This window comes from Bufo bufo, chromosome 4 (genome assembly GCF_905171765.1).
Source record: "Bufo bufo chromosome 4, aBufBuf1.1, whole genome shotgun sequence".
NCBI lineage: Eukaryota > Metazoa > Chordata > Amphibia > Anura > Bufonidae > Bufo > Bufo bufo.
In genome coordinates, this window is record NC_053392.1 from 572467578 (window position 1) to 572494701 (window position 27124).

A 27124-nucleotide genomic window follows, 5' to 3' on the forward strand; every position below is an offset into this window, starting at 1 on the left:
TTTCTTTATAAAATTTAAACATAGTCTAGTCCAGGGATGCTCAACCTGCGGCCCTCCAGATGTTGTAAAACTACAACTTCCACCATGCCCTTCCGTAAGCTGTCCGGGAATGAAGGGAGTTGTAGTTTTGCAACAGCTGGAGGACCGCAAGTTGAGAATCCCTGGTCTAGTACATGACAACCTCTTTCTGACAAAAGCTAGAACCAGCCCTGTACCTCACATCGATCCAGAGATCTCCCCATTCATTGCCCCAATTTTTCTGCTAGATATATTTCAAGCTCACAGCTTAGCGGGAGTGTCCTTTGTACTGCAGCTGGGGGTATTTGAAGCCTAGAACTGAGCATGTGCTTCCATCTCAGTGAGCAGGACCAAAAAATGACAAAAAGAGCAAACAGCAGGTGGCGCTATACAGACAGATTTAATTGAATAACTCCGTAGCTATAATACATTTTTAATGACATGCGAAAACTGTAGAATATTATTCGTCAGGCAACCCTTTTGATATGTATGGCGTCCTCCCGACTCTTCCCTGATGGCTGGTGTTCGGGAAATTAAGGAGGAGGCATGTTGATTTTCAACTGCCCCATCCTTCCGTTCTCATGGAGATAAGCCGCTGCCAGTGGTGCCTGGCGGCAACTTTCTCCCCTCTTTCCATTCACTTCTTGTTCGGCTGAGCATGGGTATGTATGGGAGGATCGAGAGAGTGAGAGCTGTTGGCCTCCAGGTATCTCCTGTATGGCTTTACTTCTCTCTCCCTATTGAGAACACATGCATGCCATGTATACGGCGGAGTCCGACAGCTACTCATTGTTACCACCAGCATTCGGCAGAATACGGGGCAGTGTTTACCAGGGGATGGCCTGGTTAATGTATCTGCTGTGATGCTGGCGGATAAAGAAGTGTTCTCCTTCGATAGTAGCCTTCGCTGTGGAACGCCATATCATTTCCGATCATTTTTGAAAGCGATAGCGGTTTATCATAGCTCAGATCCATTATTTGTGTTTTCAGATAAATATGAACCGGCCATTAATACATTTTGTCTGGCACCCAGATTGCCATTTGTTCTTTTCTCTCTGAGTGCACCTCCAGGAATACATGATTACTGGGCACGAAACGCGGCGCTGCTTTTGTGCTGTGTCTGTGTCAGATGCTATCAGAGGCTGCGTCTAAGAGGGGGGGGGGGGGGGGGGGAGTAATGCCATATTGCTTCCTCAGCAGCTTGCCCCATGCTCTGCCAGTTCCATCATTAATCTCGTGCACATGACATTTTTCTGCAAGTCGCTAACATGACAGACGGCAGAGTAAATTCCAATCACTGGTCCACTTGTCTCTTCTGTTTTACGGGCCTGGTGATCTGTGATGACTGCAGCGATTTTTATCTTGTGCCGTTCTTTCCTCTTCCACAGATGCGCTAGTCACGCTGCAGACCATGCTGGAAAATGGCAGCAAGCCCATGCGGTCCGCGTTGACCAAACTCGCCAACGCTCTCGCTTTGAATGGCGACGTTCCGAGCCTTGAAAAGATAAAGATGTTAACTGAACGCCATGAATTACCTGCCCAAGTGCTGCCGCAGAGTCTGAACAGCTGTGTGGCTTTGGCCCACCTGAATAGGTAAGTGCACTGCTTTACGGCCTGAACGCCCTACTGCTGTGGAAGAGATCTCGCTCCGTGCATTTCTGAAGTAGTAAATGCGCGCCGCAACATCAAAGGGCTATTGAGACATACGTTGTTTTTTTTCTGTCGGCACGAATCCATGTTTCTGATTGACAAAACTAAAAAAATCGGACACGACCGTGTGCATGAGGCTCAAAGGGGTTTTCCGGGATCTGAAATAGATTTTGATAGCTGATGGTTGGGGGTCCAACTCCACGCATGCAGTTTTTAGGGTAGCTCTGTCCATTTTGTAGTGGATGGAGCTGGTAACTGCATCATTGGTCCCAATCACTTCAACGAGCAGCGCTGCAGTTCCCAGCTCCATAATTGGTGGGTGGGCGGGCGGCGTGTCCGATATCAATGGCCTATCCTGACAATACACCAATTTTAAAATCCCAGAAAACCCCTAGGTTCACAAGTGACTGATTTAGCTGCAATTTTCGTGCGGCAAATCTGCAGCGTTGTACTGTACCGGCGAAAGCTTTCAGGAATTCTCACTCACAGCTGACAGAAAATATTTGCAGCAGAAACTGACCTGTCATTCAGATTTTAAATCTTATGTCAATTTCCTTGCGGATTGCACCTTTTCCAAAGCAAAGGAATGGAAGTCTTATTATCTGCAGCTTTTCTGCAACAAAATCCGCAGCGTGTGAACACACCCCTTTGGGGCGTTATTATTTTTTCTGCTGCAGATTTTCAACTGCAGAAAATCCGCAGCTGATCAGTCGCTTGTGAACCCAGCCTAAACGTGGCTGCCTTCTAAGTTGATTTCAGCCCCTTACTGATTTACTGGATAGCCTCCAGGTGGCGCTGGAGAGGTAACTTTCTTCGGTCTGGAGGATATGTTTTCCCCGGGAGCACTGCCTTATTAACTGGATCTCCCTAAGCGGAATGTATACCTTTTTATGAGAAAAGTCACTATTCCAGTTCTCTAATTTAAAGGGGTATCCTCCTCATCTGAGACAATGGGGGCATATCGCAAGGATGTACCCCCATTTTCTGATAGGTGCAGGTCCCACCGCTGGGACCTGCACCTGTATCGACAACAGAGCTGGCAAAGTGGTGGCTGGAGGACTCCGGTCCGGCCACCACCAAGCGTTCTCCACACAAAAGTGAATGGGAGCGTACCACACATGACCTGCCACCACCCCCGATCACCAGCGATCGGCTATTTTCGGCAGCCCCATAGAAATGAATGCAGGGCGGCTGCACATGCAGGACTTTCCTGGCTGCCTGTCAGTGGCGACTCTAGGAACAATATATAGGGGGGGCACATAAGATACCACAGTCAAAAATGGGGGGCACTAATAATTTTCACCACTTAATGTAATGCTATTACATCCAGTGACGTCTCTTTGATGTAGATGTTCTCTTTCCTCATATTCTCCTTTCAGACCAGACAATTTTTCAGCCATTTCTCGTCTCTGCAGTTTGACAAACAAAATCTTAGTTTACTACTTTTCCATCATCCTCCCATCTTCTGCACAAATCATCCTACCACCCCCAATACTGTGCCGCTGTGCTCCCCAATATTATACTGCAGAAACTGATAAACCCCCTGATAATATTAGTACCATGCAGATAGTGCCCTTCAATAATTATTGGCACACAGTGCCCTAAAATAAGTGTGCCCAGCAAATAATGCCCCTGACACTAATAGTGTAAACATAACGTCCCCCAAAAATAATTGTGGTAAGCTGATATATACTGTGCCAAGGTGCCCCCACAGTAATAGTGCTCCCAAAAGTCCCCACCAATAGAAATAATTCTCTGCTAGAGCACACATGGTAGTAATAGTGCTCCTACAGTGCCCCCAACATGTCCCCACTGTGCCTCAGAAGTAATAATGCTCCCATAGTGCCCATACTAGTAATCATGTTCCCCATAGACCCCCAGTAGTAATAAACCCAATCATAATGCCCCCCAGTAGTAATAATTCTCCTTACAATGTGCCAGTGCAAAAAATACCACTTTTAATGCTCCCAGTTGAGCTAATATCCCCATAATGCCCCCATAATGTGCCAGTATAAAATACCCATATATAGTGCACCCAGTAAATGCCCCATAGTGCTCCTCTTCCCCTTCTTCCTAGTGCCCCCCATAATGTACCAGTATAAAATGCCCCTATACAGAGCCCCCCATATAAAATACCCATTCTTTGTGGCCTCAGTAGATGCCCCATAGTGCCCCAATAATGTTCCAGTAAGAAGTGCCCCCATAGTGCCACCTAATAACGTGCCAGTAAAAAGTGCCACCAATGTGCCAGTAAGTGCCCCATAGATGCCCCCAAATCATGTGCCAGTAACAAGTACCCCCATAGATGCCCCCCAATCATGTCATTAACAGATGCCCCCCAATCATGTGTCAGTAACAGATGCCCCCGATCATGGGCCTGTAGTAGTACCATATAAAAAAAATAAACACTTATACTTACCTCCATCAGGCTGGCAGCGATGTGACGCAGGCCTCTTCCGGCCTGTGTCCTGGTCTGTGCGGCTCAGTCGGCGCGATGACATCATCGCGCCGCCTGCATCGGCCTCTGATAGGCTGCAGGCCTAGTGCCTGCAGCCTATCGGAGGAACTGGGAAGGGCGACACCTCTCCCTCCCCTGCCCCGCCGCAGCACTTCCATCTGTATCGCTGTCCTGAGGATACAGATGACTATGGAGATGAACGCTTCCACAATGGAAGCGCTCATCTCCCTGTGCCCTGCCGTCGCACCCCACGTCACCAGTGGCCAGCGGGGCTCAAGATGCAGCTGCTTTGGGCCCCCCAGGAGCAACTGAGCCCGGGGCAGCTGCCCCTTTTGCCCCGCATTAAAGACGGCCCTGGCTGTACTAGCGGCGGCGGTGGCCAGCGTTTTAAAGGGGGGGGGGCAAGGAATAACCTAGGGGGCAATTGCCCTCCTGTAGCGACGCCTATGCTGCCTGTACTCCGACAATGGACCCGCACCTATCAGACAATGGGGGCATATCCTAGCAATTTACCCCCATTGTCTCAGATGAGACAACCGCTTCAAAGGGAATCTGTGAGCAGTTTTCTGCTGCTCTCACTTCTAAATCCTAACATCCCGGCGCATGCCAATGAGTCCCCATATTCATGAGCTCACGGCTCTTCCTGCCCTCCTGCCTCCATATGAATCAGCAGCAGGTGGGCGGGGGGGGGGAGCCGTGAGCTCATGAATATGGGCACTCATTGGCATGCACTCGAGCTGTGTAGCCTAAGATTTTAGCAAAATGGCTGGGGCAATTAAAGTGACCCAGCATATTACTAGGGAGATTACTAGTCACTAGTTTCTATTGCCCTTAATAGTTAGGACTCAGTAAAACTGGTGACAGATTCCCTTTAAAGAGGTTCCTGGCATTGTACGGATTAGGGAATATATTCATCCAGAATTTTATGACTTGCTTAGGAATGTTTTCTTGTGTCTGTGTAAAATGCACGGTTTGCCTCCCTGGTGCCTGTTAATGGATACCGATCCCTGATTTTATCTGATAATTGCCTGGCGGTATAGACTGAACACCATGTTGACAGACAGGGATAGTTGTCTTCAAATTGCCACGAGAATACTAAATGGAGTCTTCTAATGGAGATGTTGCAGTAAATGAAAGCATTCCCTATTGTCTATATGTCTCTTTCCTTTCACCAGAAGTGACAGTAACTGATGTTAGAGAAAATAAGAAGTCTATATGAAGCCTCAGGAAGACACTAAAGGGGCGTTCCAGTCCTTTTGTATTGATGACCGCTCCACAGGACAGCTGAGCCGTCAGTAGTGTGGGGTCTCCAACCCCTGCCGAAGAGATATTGGTGGTCTGTCCTGAAGATAGGCCATTAGTATAAAAGCAGTGGACAAGCCCTTTAAGTTTCAAAACCTGATGGAGAACGTATAGTAAATGTGTGTGCGTCAGTCATACAGTAGAAGTAACTTTTGCATTTGTTTTAGAGGGGGATGTTCTTAGTAAGTTGTCCCCCAGAAATGACCCTGGTCACATCACTTCTTGTTCCTTATTTAAGATTCTTTTGGTTACTACTGGAACCAGTCAACACTGCGCTGACAGACGACACGTCCCGAAAGGCTTAGGCTACTTTCACACTTGCGGCAGTGTGATCCGGCAAGCAGTTCCGTCGTCGGAACTGCCTGCCGGATCCGCCAATCTGGATGTGACTGAAAGCATTTGTAAGACTCATCCGGATGCGGATCCGTCTCACAAATGCATTGCAAGAACGGATCCGTCTCTCCGGTTGTCATGCGGACAGACGGATCCGTCTTGTATCTTTTTTCACATTTTCACCGGTCTGCGCATGCGCAGGCCAGAAGGACGGATCCGGCACTCATACATTCCTATGAGAATAAATGCCGGATCTGGCATTCAGGTAAGTCTTCCGTTTTTTTTGCCGGAGATAAAACCGTAGCATGCTACGGTTTTCTCTTTTGCCTGATCAGTCAAAATGACTGAACTGAAGACATCCTGATGCCTCCTGAACGGATTGCTCTCCATTCAGAATGCATGGGGATATGCCTGATCAGTTCTTTTCCTGTATAGAGCCCCTGTGACGGAACTCTATGCCAGAAAAGAAAAACGCTAATGTGAAAGTACCCTTAGCTGAACGCCTGTAATGCACTAACTATAAAATGTGAACCGGCCAAGAATGCTGCAAGATATTTGCAAAGCTGTAGCCTGTCGCCATTCCTGGGGGGAGCTTTGTCATATTCCTGTGTTATTCCTCCTGGAAATTGATGAGTGAATTGATAACTGGATGTTACCAGTGCACTCTGACGGTACAGCCACAGTGCGGCCATGGCAGCCACTGCTTTGTTGTTGTCGTTTTTTTTTTTTTTAACTTATAAAAAACTTTTTTTTACTTGGTGTTGATTGTTAATGGCCGAGCGGTAACCTGCAAAACCGTGCGGCCATTATCAGTAGTTACTAATGAATTAAGGCTAGTTTCACATTACTTGTAAATGCTTCTGGCAGGGAAATAGCCTGGCGGAAGACATCATAGTCAGATACTACCTGACCCCGCCGAAGCCCATTGACTATAATGGGACTGGGTGGGGATCCGGCATTATTGCTGGGATTCAGAAGGCCAAAAAAACTCTGTCTGGCTAAATCCTGGCGCTAATGCTGGGAAAAGGCCGGATCCCCACCCAGTCCCATTATAGTTATTAGGGCATGGCGGTCCTCCAGCCTTCTCTGGCTATGTCGGATACAGTGTCTTCCAATAGACTGTTCCTCTGGTTGAACAGCCTGCCGGAAGAATTATGAATAAAATATAATAAAGAATGCAGCAGCTAGCATGGCCGCACCCTAATACTGTCCTGATTAATAATATAAAAGCTATAGAACGCCTTAATAGTAATTACTGACAGAGTGAGACTGTAGGGACACAACTCTGTCATTAGGAGGAATGATGACACCCAGTTGTCAGTGTATTTCTACATTTCTAGGAGGAATAACAGAGGAAAGGCATAACATAGAGTTCTAAGAATAGATGCTTTATGGAATGATTACTTTATGGGGATTACAAGTAATTACTAAATTAGACACGTCAGGGGAGGTGACGGCTCCTCTGTGAGATCAATTTGGGGAGATACGAAGACAATTCTATTGCGTGTCATCTATGCAGATTGTGATAAAACCTGAAGCTGTTCAGTAAGGATGGGTTCACATATGCGGTAAACTAATCCGGTGGTGTGTTCTCTGCCGGATCTACCAGATCCGCCACAGTCGGATAATGCCACACGCCGCCGGATCTTCTTTGACTATAATCCCGTATAGACAGAGTTCGAGTATAAGGGCCCGCTTTTGGCTGGAGAAATACCGCTGCATTATCCTGCTGTGCCGGATATGGTGCACTCCGATAGCCTACTCTTTGCCCTCAGAGGAGTGCCTACAAAGGGTTACTGGTGCTCAGGAGGAATGTGCTCATTGAATTAAATCATTTTCTTGCTCCGTGCTCTTACCGTGAGCTTGAGTAGCAGTAATATATAGCATTATATTAAAAGCCACAAGGTAATCTAAAAGTTCTTGCAAAAAGTAGAGGAACGCCACGATGAGTTACAGAGCCGGCCGCATTGGCTCGGGTGCAGAATCGCTGGACTTCTCAAACCATTCTTGCATGGCCTCATCACATGAGCAGGTAGGGCGGCTGAGAGCCGAGCCGAGCCATTGGCAAATGGAGTTGTCATCCCACGTTATGCAGACGGCGCGCCTGCTGTGTGCGTATATGTACACCCCCCTGTTGTAAACATATTAAATTATTAGCACAGTCCCTCGCAGGATAAAACCTCAAGCGCTGAAGTGCCTTACACAAATTATATTTATTATCAGTTTTTGAATCAAGCCGGACAGTTGTGGAGGAAAGTGCTGCCCGTAAATATTTAATTCCATATTACCAGAGTTCCAGTCATAGGTTTCCTACATAAATTATTGAATATTGAACATTAATGTTTTTTTTGGCATACATTGTTTTAACCTTCTCGCTTAACTTAGTCTGTTTTGCTCAGAAGGAAAGGCAGTCTTAGCGTCTTGGTCCATTAAGCATACTGCGCTCAGTCTTAAAGGGATATCCTCAGCAGGGGCCCGACACAGCTTGAGCCCACTCCAGTCAGGAGAAGAGGGGCTGTGTTCCCCTGTTTGAATGGAGTGGCAAGTCGCGCATGCTCGCTGCCACGCCATTCAGCTCTGTTGGTTTGCCAAAGATAGCCGAGCAGTTGTGATCTCCAGCAGTCCCATCGAGTTGAATGGAGTAGTGGACCCGCGTCCATGTCTGCCGCTCCATACAAATATGGAGAAATGGTGGGGGCCCGGAAGTCCGATACCCATCGATCAGACACTTATCCCCTTTCCTGGGGTTGTCTTAACTGGACACCCCCTTTTGAAGGGGTTGTTTAGCATTCAAAAAAGGTATTTATCCCCCCCAAAATGTAAAAAAAGAAATCGTATCTGCTCTTGAGCTGTGCCTGGTATTGGAGTATCGATGTGGCCCTCGACAGTCGGACCCCCACCGCTTGCTAGAACCAGGAGAGAGAAACGCTCACATAGCACGTTCTCTTCTCGCTGCAGGACACAGACGGGCCCATGGTCGTCTGCTACCGTGAGGAGTGAGCACTTTTCTCTCGTCGTTCTAGCGATCAGTGGGAGTAGCACTCAGACCCCACCCCCCACATCGAGCATTTCTTTTATTTTTTATTTTTTTTGAAAGCCGAGTGACGCTGTGAAGTTTTCCTGTCAGTTTTACACATTTGTGATATCATGTGTTAAACGTTTTGATTGCTGGGGTTCCAGGGGCAGAGACCCCCCACTGATCGCTAAAACGGAGGTGCAGAAGCCCCCTAGCTTAGTGCTTTGTCCCTTTGTTTCTGTTCAGCACAGAGGGGCGAACATTGTACAGATTCCCAGGATCTACATTCTGTGAATCCTAATGCTGTTCATCGGTGCAACCAGCAGAGCCGAGCAGATTCCAAGAGGAGCAGAGCTCGGATGTTTGCTTCTGCGCCCTTGTTTTAGCGATCAGTGTGGATGTTTGCTTCTGCACCCTTGTTTTAGCGATCAGTGTGGATGTTTGCTTCTGCGCCCTTGTTTTAGCGATCAGTGCGGATGTTTGCTTCTGCGCCCTTGTTTTAGCGATCAGTGTGGATGTTTGCTTCTGCACCCTTGTTTTAGCGATCAGTGTGGATGTTTGCTTCTGCACCCTTGTTTTAGCGATCAGTGCGGATGTTTGCTTCTGCACCCTTGTTTTAGCGATCAGTGTGGATGTTTGCTTCTGCGCCCTTGTTTTAGCGATCAGTGCGGATGTTTGCTTCTGCACCCTTGTTTTAGCGATCAGTGTGGATGTTTGCTTCTGCGCCCTTGTTTTAGCGATCAGTGCGGATGTTTGCTTCTGCACCCTTGTTTTAGCGATCAGTGTGGATGTTTGCTTCTGCGCCCTTGTTTTAGCGATCAGTGCGGATGTTTGCTTCTGCACCCTTGTTTTAGCGATCAGTGTGGATGTTTGCTTCTGCGTCCTTGTTTTAGCGATCAGTGCGGATGTTTGCTTCTGCACCCTTGTTTTAGCGATCAGTGCGGATGTTTGCTTCTGCACCCTTGTTTTAGCGATCAGTGTGGATGTTTGCTTCTGCACCCTTGTTTTAGTGATCAGTGCGGATGTTTGCTTCTGCACCCTTGTTTTAGCGATCAGTGTGGATGTTTGCTTCTGCACCCTTGTTTTAGCGATCAGTGTGGATGTTTGCTTCTGCGCCCTTGTTTTAGCGATCAGTGCGGATGTTTGCTTCTGCACCCTTGTTTTAGCGATCAGTGTGGATGTTTGCTTCTGCGCCCTTGTTTTAGCGATCAGTGTGGATGTTTGCTTCTGCACCTTTGTTTTAGCGATCAGTGTGGATGTTTGCTTCTGCACCCTTGTTTTAGCGATCAGTGCGGATGTTTGCTTCTGCACCCTTGTTTTAGCGATCAGTGCGGATGTTTGCTTCTGCACCCTTGTTTTAGCGATCAGTGCGGATGTTTGCTTCTGCACCCTTGTTTTAGCGATCAGTGCGGATGTTTGCTTCTGCACCCTTGTATTGTCAATCGATGGAGGTCCCAGCACCTGACATGACCTGCCACTTTGACAGTACTTTAAAGGGGTGCTTCCAAGACTTTTTAACTGATGATCTGTCCTCTGGATAGGTCAACAGTATCTGATCGTGGGGGTCTAACACCCAGGACCCCACCCAATCAGCTGATTGAGAAGGCATTGGCCCCCCTGTAAGCACCATGGCCTCCTTATAGCACAGCGTTGTACATTGTATAGCACTTGAATAGGACTGAGCTGCCCTAGGCCATGGTGACCAATGCATGTGACATCACTGGCCTAGGGAAAGCTGCAAGGAGGACAGGTCATCAGTTAAAACTTCTCGGAAAACCGCTTTAAACGGTGCTGGGCTGTAATACCAGGCATGGCCCAGATGTGGCCCTGTTTTTGGAAGAAAACGCAAATCCTTTTTTTAAGGCCTCATGCACACGACCGTTGTCGGTTTTGCGGTCCGCAAACCGCGGATCTGCAAAACACGGATGGCGTCCGTGTGCGTTCCACAATTTGCGGAACGGCACAGACAGCCATGAATATAACTGCCTATTCCTGTCCGCAAAACGCGGACAAGAATAGGACAGGTTATATAGATTTTTACGGAGCAACAGATGCAGACGGCATACGGAGTGCTGTCTTTCATCCCATTGAAGTGAATGGGTCTGCATCCGAACCGCCAAAACTGCGGCTCGGATGTGGATCAAAACAACGGCCGTGTGCATGAGGCCTAAAGTAAATAGTTTTCATAAATTACATAAATTTTCAAAAAATAATATATGGCCATTTTTACATTCCTATTAGGCAACATTTGGCTCCCAGATCATAAGACATTCCCTTGGCAATTAACGTATGATCTAGCAGAGACCCCTCCCTACATGTTCCAGGTCATACAATATCCTGATCCGTGATGTCCCTGGAATCTTTTAAACATTCACTTACTGTTTTTATGTCTCTTGTGTTTTCAGTGGAAACTTTGAAGAAGGGATCTCCATGTTGGAATCCATCTGTATAAATGAACCGAAAAAATCCTACACGTCCTTCTTGATAGGCCAGCTGCTGAAGAGCAACAAGGAGGAGGCACTGGAGAAATGTACGTCGGCTTTTAGTACGAGCCTGTCTAGATGTAATAAAGCTCTGTAGATTATCCTTCCACTTGAAGTCCATTTCCACATGGGTGCTACCTATTAAGCTGGGAGCCATCTACATCTGTGTCAGGTATGCGAGCTCTGGTCCATTCAAGTGAATCGGGCCAAGCTGCAATACCAGACGCGGTCAGCGGACTAGAGTGGCGCGCATTCAGAACGAGAAACACAATAAACTGTCAAATCTGGGGAGGTCTGCTTTGGACAAGCCCTGAGCTTTATTTTCTTGCTTTGTGGGAAATGTCGACTTTTAGGCTTTCCTTTCCTAACAGGAGTCACAGTGCGGTGCCACACAACGTTCACAAGCAGTGCCCGGAAGTCTGTCGGGTTCCACCAAGGCCCCTATTCTTTGCTGGGGAAAAAAAAATACTGCATACAGTGCTATTTCAGCCATCAAATTTGACGGACCTGATGGATCCTCAACGCAGATGTGATCAAAGCCTTAGTTGCACTCGGTTACACTTTGCAGACACATTACAGTCTGTGGGGGACGTTTATCAAGACTGGTGGTCCCATAATCCAGTCTTGATCCCCTTTATGCTGGTGTAAGACGTGTCTAATTTATTAGGCAGATACCTCTTAATAATTTAGGTGCACCTCTGGCTCTTGATGCACCAGTAACTCAAATGTACTCCAGCTAGGGGCCGGCGTAGACCCCGCTATTACTTACGCCCGTTTCTGGTGCAAGTTCTAGTAAATCTGGCAGGCTGTGATAGGCTACGACCCCTTGTGCTAAGCCACTCCCCTTTTCTCGCCACTTTAGACAAGTAGCGAGAAGCTCAAAAAGTAACGCCACAATAGGGAGATGTAAAAGCAGTTGTAAATGCCCCACTCTTCTCCTCCAAATCATGTAGAAGGGAGTCAGAGGACACTTGGGTCTACTGTGCAGCCCCATCATTGAGCCATTTGTGAGGTCTCATTGGGTAGACCACCTCACAGTGATTTTCCTCCTATGTCTCTTCCGCTGTTGTGAGCTCCCAGCATTCCTTGACCACCACAGTACTACTATACACCTCACTGAACCCCGTACGTAGTGACCACATACTTTATCAAGTGTGCTCTTAGCCATTTTATATTATTACATTTACCTGGTACATGGTCAAGCAAAGCAAATGGCAATGGGTTTCCAGTTGTTCTGTCGGATTATTGCAGTTCTGGCTTCAGGTCCAGCAATGACCGCTGCAGGCAGTCATACCATCCGCTCCTTCATGCTGTGTGGGGATCATCTGAGGAATGTCACTTCTATGGATGAGTGAAGCTCTTCTCTGGTCCAGCATTTGGTTAAGACCTTTTCCTGGCATGTTACTCACCAATGTACTAACTCTCTTCCGTTGGCAGTGAGCATCTTGGCAGAGCGCTTGGCCAATCAGTTTGCAAACTACGGACCTGTTACCGATCTCTTTCTGAATTATGTCAAAGCGGGAAGAGAAGAAGCAGCCAGTCATCTATTACAGGTAACCCATAAGTAATGCATGCGGTGAGTGCACATTTTTTAAATGCCCATGTACCCCCCCCCCCCCCCACCCACCCATGGTCAGTAACAGCCGGTTCAGACCTGAGCGTTTTACAGCGCGTTCCTATGCGCTGTAAAACGTTTAACAAGGAGAAACCAATGCCTCCCTATCGGCATGGTTCTCACCTGGGCGTTTTACAGCATGTACGGTCGCGCTGTAAAACGCCCGACGCCCCAAGAAGTTCAGGAGCTTCTTTGGGGCGTAGTGTCGCGCGTTCCCGCACATAGACTTCCGGGAACGCGCAACAATGGGCGTTCACTTCTGTCCGACGCGCGATTGTAAACGCCCGTACAATGACTCGTACAGAGCGTACGTTCAGTACGCCCAGATCTGAACCCGCCGTAAGGCATATTGAACTGTTTTGAGGCTTACTGCCCCCTTACAGTCCAGTGGCCAAACTGCAACAGTACAGCCAGTCTGCTGTGACCTATAGAACTTGTTTCCATTGAGATACACCTACAGTAATTAAGTCAGTCCTGCTTTTAAAGTCTACATTTTTCAAACCAGCACCTGCATCTGAATAATTCTGTAATTGCATGTAATTAAAAAGTTAGCATAGCCACTACGCTATGCAATAAAATGTATGAGTATTGCGCCACCCGCTGCTTTTCCTTGTTTCTCTGTCCACCTCACTGAGGTGGTCACACGAGCTCAGTTTAAATCTCCATAGGTAGCTGCCATGTTAGAAGCTGTGGCAGTTACAGTGGGAGAAGGACACGACCCCCTGAGAACGGACTCACCCCCTGAGCTGCCAGCCTGAGGAGAATCGAGCTGAGCAACAGGAGCCATGAATGTGGAGATCTCTGGATCCATGTGAGGTACAGGGCTGGTTCTAGCTTTGTTAGAAAGAGGTCATCGTGTCCTATATGATGTCTGATTTTCATTTTTACATCAATCATGGCATTACCCTTTTTTAAGAGGTTGTGCAGGATTTTATTATTGATGGCCTATCCTCAGGATGGGGGTCACCACCACCAATCAGCTGCTTACTTATATCTCTGGTGCCAGGATTACTCGGCTCCATCCATTGTGTAGTGGATGGAACTGATAACTGCAGTGTTGCCCCCATAGAAGTAATTAGGAGCACCGCTGCACTACACACTGGACGGAGCTGTGTACTTCTGCCGCCAACTTCCGGCATCGGAGCAACTGCAGAACAGCTAATCACTGCGCATGCGCAGCCACCCTCCGTTCATTTTTATGGGGCCGCCGAAAATAGGCTCGGCTATTTCCGTCGACCCCATAGAAATGAATGGGAGCCTTAGCAAATCCCACTCACTTGTATGGGAAGAGCGCTTGGCGGTGACCAGACCCCGGGAAACCCAGAGTCCTTCAGCCACCACTCTCCCTGCTCTCGGCGTAGGTGCAGGTCCCAGAGGTGGGGCCCGCACCTATCGGACAATGGGGTTATATCCTAGGGATATGCCCCCATTGTCTGTGATGGGAATACTCCTTTTGCATGTAAAGCTAATCCTCACAATGCAGAATACTCTTGGAAAAGCAGACAGATTGTCTGATTCCAAATGCCAATCATTAGATGTGTTTTTGTAATTTTTTTTTGCTCTTTTTTTCCCCGCTTTGGATGTGAATGGAGACTGTTAGTGCGCAGAAAAGTTAGATATTTTTACAATACTCCCGTACTGCTTATGGCATATGGCTACCGATGTGATTGGTGGCATGGACAGCATATTGGATCACTAAATCCTCCTGCACACACGCATATTTCACAGAGCTGTAATAAAGCAGCCATAGAAGTGTATGGGGCCTCGCCCTACCTCCGGGTGCCTCTGAATTTAGTGTTTTTGTTGAATTCCATATGAATCACAGCATCAGACTCCATATTATGGTCTTCTAGAAGAGAGTCACTGTGATGGACGCCATGCAGCGATACCTGGGATGTCCCTTGTAAAGGACGGATATTTCAGGCGTCTCGGGAAATGAGTTTTCAGCGTGGTCTCACAATTTTTCGTAGAGATTTAAAAGCTTGTATTAATTTTACTAGAATTTTATTTTTATTTTATTTCTTGATTTGTGGTCTCCCTTTACAGTTGTCAGGGGAGGAATTACTTTGTATACATTATTTTTATTTATCTGTTCATTGCCTATTGAAATAAATTATGCAGGCCACACATTTCACACCGACAGACGTGACCATTCCATTAACACGGATGGTACGAGGGGAAGCACGCGGGCAACGCTAACGCCTTACTCGCTATTGGCATTGCCCCGCGCTCACGTGTTGATTGCTTATTACAATCTTAATTTTTTTTCTTTTCGTTCTGGTGCGTGTCCCCGGCGTGCGAAATGAGAAATGCAGGCTCTTCCCAGTTGCCGACATTCTCTGCAAAATTAGCAGTCGTCAGGGAGCGAGCCAAGCGCATTCAGTGCCATTTGACTTGTGCTAAATATAAAGCGAAGCCGGCGTGGAAGGAGCGGCTGGTGATGAGAACTGCCACTGGTCGCGTACACAAACAGACGCAGACGGGGAGTCTCGTCCCCGCAGGTGGCAGTCAAACAATCACAGCGATCCCGCAGATTGCCGGGTTTCTATAGACTCCCTGTGTCAAATTAAGGCCTGTTACCAATTTCCAATAGTAAACAGCACTATATTCACTTAAAATGCTTAGCAGCTGGTAAAACTGCAAGCCGTAAAATAGAAGCAAAACCCCTGCTTTAGTCATCACGGTAGACATCAATTTGCATGTTAAGAAGCAGCCGAACCTGAAGGATCTCTCTGGAAGATGGGACTGCCAGCGATGTCACCAGGATCTCCTGCCTGAAGAATAGGGCATTATGTAAATGTTCCTCAGGATTGAGAGGTGACACACGCAGCCGCGGCTGACAGCCAGGAGGGGTCCAGACAGAAAACAGTCGCCACTTAAAGGAACAGGACGCACATCACGCTCAGATGGACCTTTGCAAACATTTCTGCTTTCTTCTCCAGTCACACATCCATCTACTCGCTCCACACACTTTCCAAAAATGTAGAGAACGCGAAGGCTACATTACTAAGGCCATGTGACATGGATACACTGTCGGTTTTTCATGGCCATTTTCTACCAGTTTTGCATCCGTTTTTAACAGCCATTAATAATGGATGGTTTTCATGGGATTTAAATTTAATAAAAGCCAAACCCCTGCAGTATACATAAAGTCCACCCATAGTGGCCCCCAGCAGTAATAATGTCCCGCATAGTGAGCCCAACCAGTAATAATGTACTCCATAGTGGTCCCAAGTGGTAATAAGGTCCCACTTAGTGGCCCCAAACAGTAATAACATCCTCCATAGTGGTCCCAAGCGGTACTCGCGTCCCCCATGGTGGTGCTCAGTAGTCCTAACGTCCCCCATAGTGGCCCCCAGCAGTAATGACGTCCCCCCATAGTGGCCCCCAGCAGTAATGACGTCCCCCCATAGTGGCCCCCAGCAGTAATGACGTCCCCCCATAGTGGCCCCAGCAGTAATGACGTCCCCCCATAGTGGCCCCCAGCAGTAATGACGTCCCCCCATAGTGGCCCCCAGCAGTAATGACGTCCCCCCACTGTTAATGGGGATTTAGCTCATGCATTTTTAGGTGTTGCTAAAGCTATTGTAACATTCATTTAAAAAAAAAACTTGTGACGTCCCAACGCCCAGACCCCTACCAGTTGCTAAAAGGAGACGGTAGAAGCAGTCAGCCAAGCGCTGTCACTCGTTGAGAGGGCTCATAGACTTTCTATGATCTCACCTAAAGCTAGTTAGGAGACCCGGATCACTTGAGTGCTTCTGCCTCCTTGTTATCTCCGTACCCGTTAACTCCCTCTAATCAAAACTCGATGTCACTATGTCAAAATCTTTACATACTTTTTAGAGAGATTTTTTTTTTAATCAGGAGTAGCGTGAATGGGAAGTTTTATTCTGCCAATTCTGCTCTCTCAAGTGTCCTTGAGGCAGAGCTTCCCTGTGAAGCTGTGTGCTTTCTCCATTTAACTGCTTCACAGCTCCTCCCCTCTGCTCTGAGTGACGGCTGTTGTGGTCTCCTGGTTGGATGCTGCAGCTGTCACTCAGAGTAGAGGGGAGGGGCTGAGAAGCAGCTCAACGCAGAAAGCACTTCACAGTGAAGCTTCTCCTTTGGGCACTTGAGAGAGCAGAGCTGATATAACGGGACCCCTTAAAGTGACCCCCTTAAAGTGGGCAGGTACAGCAGAAAGCATTTGCAGTGCCTTCCAGATGCAATACCCGCGTGACGACAGCGCAGCTGTAACATATAGCATTATACCTCCACGACTGGCCGTACAGCGCTTTGCGGCGGAGCGCAGCCTCGTGATTTTTAAGGCTTGTCATGTAAACTTCTTTCTCCCCCAGCAACTTTAACTTTTGTCTCTCTGAAGAACTGTCTATTTCATTGAAAGGCATTTATAAAGCAGATTGAAATCAGTCCCTTTGTATGCGTAAGTGGAGGTAATTATACTTTAAAGAGAACTTGCTTTGTACATTTTAATTTTTTTAAAGAAACGAACAGTTATCTCCCTGACACCTTATTAAATGTATAATTAACCTTATGATCCCGAGCTCACTTATGAATGCTTGGCAGTATAATTGGAGATGAATAGAATTCCTTCCCCCTCCTCCCATCTTTCTTTTCCAGTCCCTAAACCTCATTTTTCTTGGCTCTACTGAAGCATTGTTTTATTTTTTTGTCTTTTATACAAACCTGCAACGTGCGGTGCCAAGGACACATTTACCACAGATTGGCATGATTAGGCAGAGCGCTGCTGTTTGCTCTTTATCTGACGCGGTGATTAACCCGCGGTGTCTTGCCAGGGTGCCATCTTGTATACTTTTTGTTTTTGTTTTAGTTTTATGTTGTTTTTACTTAAACCTGAGATGTCTAATCAATCCTGATTTCTGTCATGCCTACAGAGATGCAGTGCCATCCTGGAGCAGAGAGCACAGTTGGCGCGCTACATTAACAGACAGATGGGGCGGAATGAGGTACATCATCGAGCTATAGAGTGTTTTTTGTTTTTTTGTTTTGTTTTTTAATGTAATTTGCATGATGTCTATGAAAGATGTGTTTCCTTGAAGGGGTTGGCCACCCACTACTACCTGGTCAGACCTGCAAAAGGGAAGTAATAATTACCTGCTCCCTGCCGCTGGGTCCCAGCTCCTTCACTCCCCATCCTCCACTGTCTCGCTGGGGTCCCCCACTGTCAACACCACCGCAGAGGTGACCTGCCCCCCATTGAGTCATGTGACCAATTAACCTGACAAAAGGGGAGCAGGTAACGATGCAGCTCTGTCAAAACGGAAGTTGACAGCGGGGTAGGGGGGGCTTTTGCCATTTAGATGCCACATTTCTGTGTAATACCACTCATGTCACTTTCATGTCTCAGATCAAACTATGCCTCCCCGCTTCCTTTAAGGGTTTGTCCACTCCTTAATTACTGACGACCTATCTTAGGCCATTAATACCTGATCAGCTGGGGTTGAGCTGTTCTGCAGTAGATCCGTTGCCAGAGCTACAGCTCCATCCATTCTGTAGTGGACGGAGCTGGTTACTGCAATGCTGCTCCCATTAAAGTGAATGGCAGCAGCGCCGCAATTACATGCTCCATCCACTACATTATGGATGGAGCTGTAGTGTTGCAACTAGGGATCGACCGATTATCGGTTTTACCGATATTATCGGCCGATATTGAGGATTTTGACAGTTATCGGTATCGGCATCTATTTTGCCGATATACCGATAACGTGTGGGGAACACAGAACGCGCTGCTCTCAGCGCTCTCTGTGTTCCCTCCGCAGCACAGGGGAGAAGGAAGCAGTGTCTCCCTCCCCCTGTGCTGCTGCTGCCGCTGCCGCCAGTGAGAGGGGAGAAGACAAGAGGAGGGGAGGGGCTGTGGCCGCTGCGCCACCAATGAAGATGAGTCTTTCATTAATTCATATACAGGAGGCGGGAGCTGGATGCAGAATCACATAGCCGGCTCCCGACCTCTATGAGCTGTAGCTGCGATCTGCGGTAGTTAACCCCTTAGGTGCTGCGGATCGCAGCTACCGCTCATAGAGGTCGGGAGCAGGCTATGTGATTCTGCAGCCAGCTCCCGCCTCCTGTATGTGAATGAGAGAGGTATCTTCATTGGTGGCGCAGTGCGCCCCCCCCCCCCCCCCAAGCCCCCCAGTATTAATCATTGGTGGCGCAGTGCGCTCCCCCCCCCCAGTATTAATCATTGCTGGCAGTGGCCACAGGATCCCCTCTCCCCTGCTCCTCCGATCGGAGCCCCAGCTGTGTAATCCTGGGGCTCTGATCGGTTACCATGGCAGCCAGGACGCTATTAAAGCCCTGGCTGCCATAGTCAGTAACCTTGCTGCTGTGTGCACAAAGCACAGAGCAGCAGGGACAGTGTGAGATCCTATTCACCCTGATAGAGATCTATCAGGGTGAATAGGACAAAGGGTTCTAGTCCCTAAGGGGCTAAAAGTTAGTAAAAAAAAAACAACACAAAAATATTAAGTATAAATGAAAAAGATTTACAAAAAAATAAAATAATACACATTAACAATAAACATATTAATTTTCAGCAGATTTGTAACATAGTAACATAGTACATAAGGCCGGAAAAAGACATTTGTCCATCCAGTTCGGCCTGTTATCCTGCAAGTTGATCCAGAGGAAGGCCAAAAACCCTGTGAGGTAGAAGCCAATTTTCTCCACTTTAGGGGAATAAAAAATTCCTTCCCGACTCCAATCATGCAATCAGAATAACTCCCTGGATCAACGACCCCTCTCTAGTAGCTATAGCCTGTAATATTATTACACTCCAGAAATACATCCAGGCCCCTCTTGAATTCCTTTATTGTACTCACCACCTCCTCAGGCAGAGAGTTCCATAGTCTCACTGCTCTTACCGTAAAGAATCCTCTTCTATGTTTGTGTACAAACCTTCTTTCCTCCAGACGCAGAGGATGTCCCCTCGTCACAGTCACAGTCCTGGGGATAAATAGCTGATGGGATAGATCTCTGTACTGACCCCTGATATATTTATACATATTAATTAGATCTCCCCTCAGTCGTCTTTTTTCTACAGTGAATAACCCTAATGTTGATAATCTTTCAGTGTACTGTAGTTGCCCCATTCCAGTTATTACTTTAGTTGCCCTCCTCTGAACCCTCTCTAGCTCTGCTATGTCTGCCTTGTTTACAGGAGCCCAGAACTGTACACAGTACTCCATGTGTGGTCTGACTAATGATTTGTAAAGTGGTAGGACTATGTTCCTATCACGGGAATCTATGCCCCTTCTGATGCAACCCATTATCTTGTTGGCCTTGGCAGCAGCTGCCTGACACTGGTTTTTGCTGCTTAGTTTGCTGTTTATTAAAATTCCTAGATCCTTTTCCATGTCAGTGTTACCGAGTGTTTTACCATTTAGTTGTGTAGGAAAACTTTTTTTTTCTCAAAAATAAAAATACCCAGAATATCGGTATAAATTATCGGCTATCGGCCTGAAAGTTGACAAATTATCGGTATCGGCCCTAAAAAATCAATATCGGTCGATCCCTAGTTGCAACGGATCTACTGCAGAACAGCTGAACCCCCGCTGATCAGGTATTGATGGCCTATTCTGAGGTTATGTCATCAGTAATTAAGAAGTTGACAACCCCTTTAAGACACTTAATCAGAACATAATCCCTCCTTCCATGTTCATCTACAGGAGGAAGAAGTGACGCGTCTGATGGAATTACTCTCCGATCCATATTACAAACAAGTCCTCTACAGTTATAAGATGAAAGGCTACGGTAAATATTCTCTGACTCCACTTGTGTGTGTTTTTTGACGTATTTCCGTTTTTTTCCTCTGACTGTAGTATAAACAGGATAAGGGAAAGATGAGTTATTAAATATTAGATTTTGATTTTCTTCTTGGGGGAAGCTGATGAATATTAGTGTTGTGTGTGTATATTATGCATCCATTAAACGCTCATTAAATGTGGCTTCTCTGAGCCAGCAGTCAGATTCTCTATCCTAAGTCCCACAGAAAGCAGGTGACATTGCTTCACAGGACACGTAAGGCTGTGTCCACATCACGTCTCTGATACTCCTTTTAGTGCTTATGACCAGGAAAGCTCCGGCATAAACACATAATGTGTCCATAAGGTTACATCAGCCAGACAGAGGCCAAAAGTGTGGCTTTTTTGCCTCCACCTGCCTGGAATGTCCAGTACGGGATAGCCTCGTATACTGTGCTACTCCATGCCACAGCATCCTGTAAAAAAATTAAAATATATGGGCGTCATATACTATACCGAAATACGCCTATATTAGGTGTATTTTTGGCGCAGATTGCAGCGCGAAGGTTATTTGCACCGCAATCTGCGACACTTCCCTACTCACGCCAGGTCTAAAAAAGTGCGCTAATAAGGGGATGTATCTGAAGGCCCATCTCATTTACCATTTTCTGCGCCTGTTTTAGGTGTAGAAAATGATCTCAATGGAAGACGGCAAGAAAGCTGGCTTACATTTAGACCTGCGCAGGATGCGCAAAGTTATGTAGAGGCTGGCGCCAGCTATAGGGGCTATTAAGACCTGCCTCTAAAATGTGTATCTTTCAGAGGTATGTGCTTAGGGCCACGTTCACACTGCCATGCTGCCACCGTGCCCATGTTGCTGACCACAAGCTGTGGGTCCGCAAAACAAGAGCATCGGCAGCCTTGGAAAAATGGGTCACTTTCACAGACGCCAAGATCTCAGGAACCCATCATATATGTTTATATCCCTGATGTGGTCAATTTACACTTTATGTATTGTAACACCTAAATGTTCTTTACCAAACCTTAATAAAAATTATCTGATCCAAAAAATGTACACTTTATGTACAGTTTAATGTGAGCATCTCATCCATAGACTGTGTGTATATGGTATCCATAGCGCACCGTTCACCCGACAGAAGCCAATTTAGTGTCCTTTTGGCCTTCATTGTGGCGTGGTATAAGGCTGAGTTCACATGAGCGTGTCCGGATGCGTTGTGGCAAACCCGCGCGAGTAGGTACACAATTGCAGTCAGTTTTGACTGCGATTGCGTTCCGTTCAGTTTTTATCACGCGGGTGCAATGCGTTTTGCACGCGCGTGATAAACTGACTGTGTTACCCAGACCCGAACTTCTTCACAGAAGTTCAGGTTTGGGTTCAGTGGTGTGTGGATGTTATTTTCCCTTACAACATGGTTATAAGGGAAAATAATAGCATTCTTTAATACAGAATGCTTAGTAGGTGGTCAATTGAGGGTTAAAAAATAGAAAATAATTAACTCACCTTCTCCTTGATCGTGTAGCTGCTGGTCTTTTTACTTCTTTAATCATGAGCTGCCGGCTAAAGGACCTGTGGTGACGTCAGATCACATGGTCCATCACCACGGTGATGGATCATGTGATTGGACCATGTGATATGACGTCACAACAGGTCCTGATTAAAGAAGTAAGAAGAGACCGGCAGCTACGGGATCAAGAGGAGAAGGTGAGTTAATTATTTTTTAACCCTCAATTGACCACCTACTAAGCATTCTGTATTAAAGAATGCTATTATTTTCCCTTATAACCATGTTATAAGGGAAAATAATACAGTGAATAGACTGTCATCTTAGCAACCATGCGTGAAAATCGCACCGCATCCGCACTTGATTGCGGATGCTTGCGATTTTCACTCAGCCCCATTCACTTCTATGGGGCCTGCGTTGCGTGATAAACGCACAATATAGAGCATGCTGCAATGTTCACGCAACGCATAAGTGATGCGTGAAAATCACCGCTCATGTGCACAGCCCCATAGAAAGGAATGGGTCCGGATTCTGTGCGGGTGCAATGCGTTCACCTCCCGCATTGCACCCGCGCGGAAATCTCGCCCGTGTGAACTCAGCCTAACGTTTTAATACTCTATACATTGGCATACCTCGGCAGTAAACATTGGGGACATCTTCCTGACGTGTACCTCTGTCGGCAGGCTGGAACGCCGTGTGCACAGTCTCCCTTTTCACACTTCAATATGGCAAACCTTCCACACAGTGTATTGTTTATGTCATTAATTTACCCGACCGTTTCATCGAGCCGCCTTTTAATCCTTTCCTCATATTTCCCTCTAGAATCCAACAAGGAGGTTGAGGCAGCCGTCTCTTTGTACGAGAAAGCCAAAGCCGAGCACATTGATCCAGATGAGCTGTTCCTAAAACGCCTGGCAGTCCTTCTAAGAGGCGCGGAGAGGCCTGTCCCATTCTCTGAGCCCCCAGTGAGTACTTCCTAATTATACATACCTCTACGTGGTATGAGCTGGTAATAAACAGAACTCTGCGGTTTTGGGAGGAGGGGGGAGGGTCTGCTTAATTACACGGGGATTAAATCTTGTGTGAGTATCCTCTCTGGGCCGTGTGCATGTGAAGTGCTCGCAGCTCCCGGATTAATTTAGTTATACTTTTGGGAGACGATAACCTTCTGTGGATTATTGTGTTAGGAGATAGAATCAGCCAGGCACATCTGCAGGTCATATTGAAGGTAGAGCCTGGCCCGCCGTCCTCCGAGGACCAAGCGCTCTCACTCAGTTTTTTTGGAGCTTGAAAGGTGATTTTAATCCCTTATATGTATCGACCACTAATTGCTTTCGTTTAGCGGCGTTTCATTTTAAGACGAGCGGTTTCACCAGAACAACACATCTTGTTTTTTTTTGTCAGAGGTTTGTTTGCAGCTTTCAACTCCTAGCAGAAACCAGAACTTCCCAAGATGTGGTGATGTAGATTAACGGTGACATTCAAAAGCCCCGAGTTCCACGACTATAGTATTAGATAATGGATCCACGTATTTTGCGAGACATTTTGAAACCTTCTTTTGTTTCTAAAATAGCCAAATGAGGATTTTTTTTGAGACTCTTTTTGTATTTTTCCAAATGTTAATCAAAACTCTGCATAGATAAAAAAAATGCCACTCAGTCTGACTATTACCAATTTTCAAGAAATCGTGGGCAAAATGCTAAATAACCTGAACATGGTGTCAAATTCCCAATACGCCCCCCGTGAAATTCTATGGCATTGTTCTCTTCCTCTGTATGCAGACGTTTCTTACATAAGAGTCTTTCAAAATTGTGCTCTGTTCCAACACTATGTTGGAAGCCTATTTTGCCAGTATCAAAATCTGTGGTGTATTCTACAGCAGAAACCCTCTGGTGTCTGACAAGAATTTTCTATTTGAATGTGGTGGACCCGCCCGGGCGCCTGCCATGGTTTCCACAGGTTTGCGTCTGGAAGTTAGGCTTCCAGGATGGACGTGTCCATTGATGATACAGTCTGGAAAACCACACCTAAATAAGTCACGGCCGCATGAGCAGTGGCGTGGACTCCCTTTGAACATAATGAGAGGCTTTTTTGACGTGGATTCCACATGGTTTTTGGTGCAGTCTGCTGAAATCCACAGAGACCATGGCAGGTGGCCAAACGCTGATTGGTTGCATTGCATGGGGCTAATCAGAGTGAAGACCTGCTGCGGAAACCTGAGGCTTAGTCTGGGTTCCGCAAGCAAAATACTCGTCAGATTTTTCTGACCAGGGGTAGAATCCTCACAATTTGAGGCAAGATCCATGGCAGAAATATTTTGCTGTGTCCGTGCTTACCCTGAGTTCTGCAGATGTTACCGTCACACCTTTATGGTGGATTAACACGAGCCGAGTAGCAGTCGATTATTAGGATGGAAGCGATCCTTCCCAACAACTGGCTGCACATTCAGCGGGGGGGGGGGGGTGAAACGCGGCATTTACATGCAGAAATCACCTCCACAGTATGAGAATGAGCAATCGCTATTGCAATCGATCATCCTCATACAGGCGCATTGTTTAGACAGTACGATCTGCTGCCTAGAAACGATAATTTATTTGCCTGCAAGATCGACAGTTTCATCTGATGAATGAGCTTTTCGCTCATTCATCGGATGATCGGCTGCACCTTTAGACGGGCAGATTAACAGGAACGAGCGTTCGCAGGAATGTTCATTCCTGATAATCTGCCCGACTATCGGGACGTGTAAACTCGCCATTAGCCTTGGAGTCAGAAATCTAACTGCCCCATATAAGCAGATCAGTACTATCTGTATTGCATTAAAGTTAGGGGCACTTTTTTTTACTTTCAGCCTTAGGTTACACACTTTGTACTAAAGCTGAGTTAGTCATCTTACACATGGATTGGACATTATAATAGATTCATCCTCTTTCCTCTGTGATCCACATTGCGATACCATGATGGATTGGGTCAGTTCTGTCTTTCTGTGTTGTATTTCCGGACACTAAAACTTTCTCATTATGTTTTCTAGGAAACCTTAGAATATTATAAAGAAAAACTGAAGAAACAAACGTCACAAAACGATGAAGAGCAGAGGGAGGAATGAGAGTTTTTGTTTTCTTTTACATTTTTACAATGTTTTTTTTTTTTTATGTGTATTTTGTTTCCCATTGTAAATTGTAATGTGACTGCTCCGTGAACTTTAATTAAACTGACCAAAAATAAAAGTCTGGATGCGTGTGTTTTGTCTCTGAAATTTACTGGATCGTTTTCATATCAATCACTTTTTAATCTGTCAGTGTTTCATGCTATTATTCCAGTTTCTCAAAAGATGTAAGGGGTTATTTATTAACCTGAAATATGCCCATCAATCTGCGACTTTTTCCCGCTCACGCCAGGTCTAAAAAAGTGGACGTGGAGGGGAGGGGGATGGGCTTTCAGGCCTACCTCATTCATCATTTCTCGCCCATTTTCCTTGGGGGACACAGGAGACCTTGGGTATAGCTCAGCTCCCTAGGAGGCGTGACACTAAGTCAAAACTGTTAAGCCCCTCCTCCAGCAGCTATACCCTCAGCCTGGAGAGAGAGAGAGGGCTGTTTTTTTCTCTCCTTATAATATTTTATTTTTTCTTCTCTTCAGGGACAACAGAGACGCACTAGACCTCTCGCAGTTTCTCCCGGGGTCGAGCTGCGCTAGTGCCAGTCATCCGCACTGCTGCCTCCCACACAGAAGGCAAGGTGGACCAGGGCAGCCTAGCTCCCCTGCATCCCGCCAGCGTAAGGGTCACCCGCACTCCAAGTCCCTCTTCCAGCATCCTGCCACTATGGTGCCAGTAGCTGAAGGGGCGACCCTGCTGGAACGCTATGTTTGTACGCTATGGAATTCTTGTTGGCTGCGCTGGACGCTGCAGCCTGATCTCGGTAGAGCTGGCCATGTGCATGCCCCCCTTCCATAGGCTGCATGTTGCGCTCCCTGGACACGGCGCTGGCCAAAGTACATGCCCCGTTCCCTGGGCGGAATCTTGCACCCCGCCCCCGAGTACAGTGTCGACCTGGTGCATGTCCCCTTTCTATAGGCGGAATTCAGCACTCTCACTGGCTGCGGGCTGGCCATGTGCATGACCCCCTTCCAAGGCGGAATACTGCACTTTCACCGGCTACGGTGCTGGCCATGTACACTACCTCCTTCCATAGGCGGAATTCGGCACTCACTGGATCCGCTGCCGGCCATGTGCATGACCTCCTTCCATAGGCGGAATTCAGCACTCACAGGATCCGCTGCCGGCCATGTGCATGTCCCCCTTCCATAGGCGGAATACTGCACTCTCACTGGAGGTGCTGGCAACGCGCACATCCTCCTTCCATAGGCGGAATTATGCACTCTCACTGGATTCGGTGCCGGCCATGTGCATGCCTCCTTTCCTTAGGCGGCATAATGCGCTCTCACTGCCTGTGGTTGTTCTCTCACCGGTACGTTGCTGGCCATGTGCATGACCCCCTTCCCTGGGTGGAATACTTGCACTCCAACTGGATGCGGTGCTGGCCATGTGCATGACCGCCCCTCATTCCATAGGCAGAATTTTGCACACTCACAGGACTCAAGGCTGACCTTGTACATGCTGTGCTGGCCTCATGCATGTCCCCCTTCATTGGCGGGGTAGTTGCACTCTCACGGGATACGTGTTAGGTGGATTATTACACTATCCCTTAATGCAATGGTATCCAAGTGCATGTCCCCTTTCCCTAGGCAGACTTCCTGCGTTCCTACTAGATTCAGTCCGGCCATGTGCATGACCCCCTTCTGGGCAGAATATGGTATGCCCTACTTCTCTGAAGTCGGTACTGGTCTTGAGCATCACCCCCTTCTTTGGCAGGCCTTTACACTCTTGCAGAATGCAGTGTTTGCCAGGTGCATATCCCCCTTTTCTAGGCGGACTGCTTGCGTTCGATCGCATACTGTACTAATC

The 27124-nt window shown here is 47.1% G+C and overlaps 1 protein-coding gene across 1 annotated transcript in view; it reads left to right on the plus strand.

Moving 5' to 3' along the window:
• The window catches only part of LRPPRC (leucine rich pentatricopeptide repeat containing), a 184599-nt gene extending 159218 nt beyond the window's left edge, over nucleotides 1–25381 (plus strand). The window contains exons 32-38 of the mRNA XM_040430335.1: nucleotides 1407–1611; nucleotides 11183–11307; nucleotides 12698–12813; nucleotides 17774–17845; nucleotides 20564–20648; nucleotides 22984–23126; nucleotides 25190–25381. Coding sequence (XP_040286269.1) covers nucleotides 1407–1611; nucleotides 11183–11307; nucleotides 12698–12813; nucleotides 17774–17845; nucleotides 20564–20648; nucleotides 22984–23126; nucleotides 25190–25264 — 821 coding nt within the window. The 3' untranslated portion in view covers nucleotides 25265–25381. The remainder of the gene's footprint in view (nucleotides 1–1406; nucleotides 1612–11182; nucleotides 11308–12697; nucleotides 12814–17773; nucleotides 17846–20563; nucleotides 20649–22983; nucleotides 23127–25189) is intronic.
• The last annotated feature ends 1743 nt before the right edge of the window (nucleotides 25382–27124 follow it).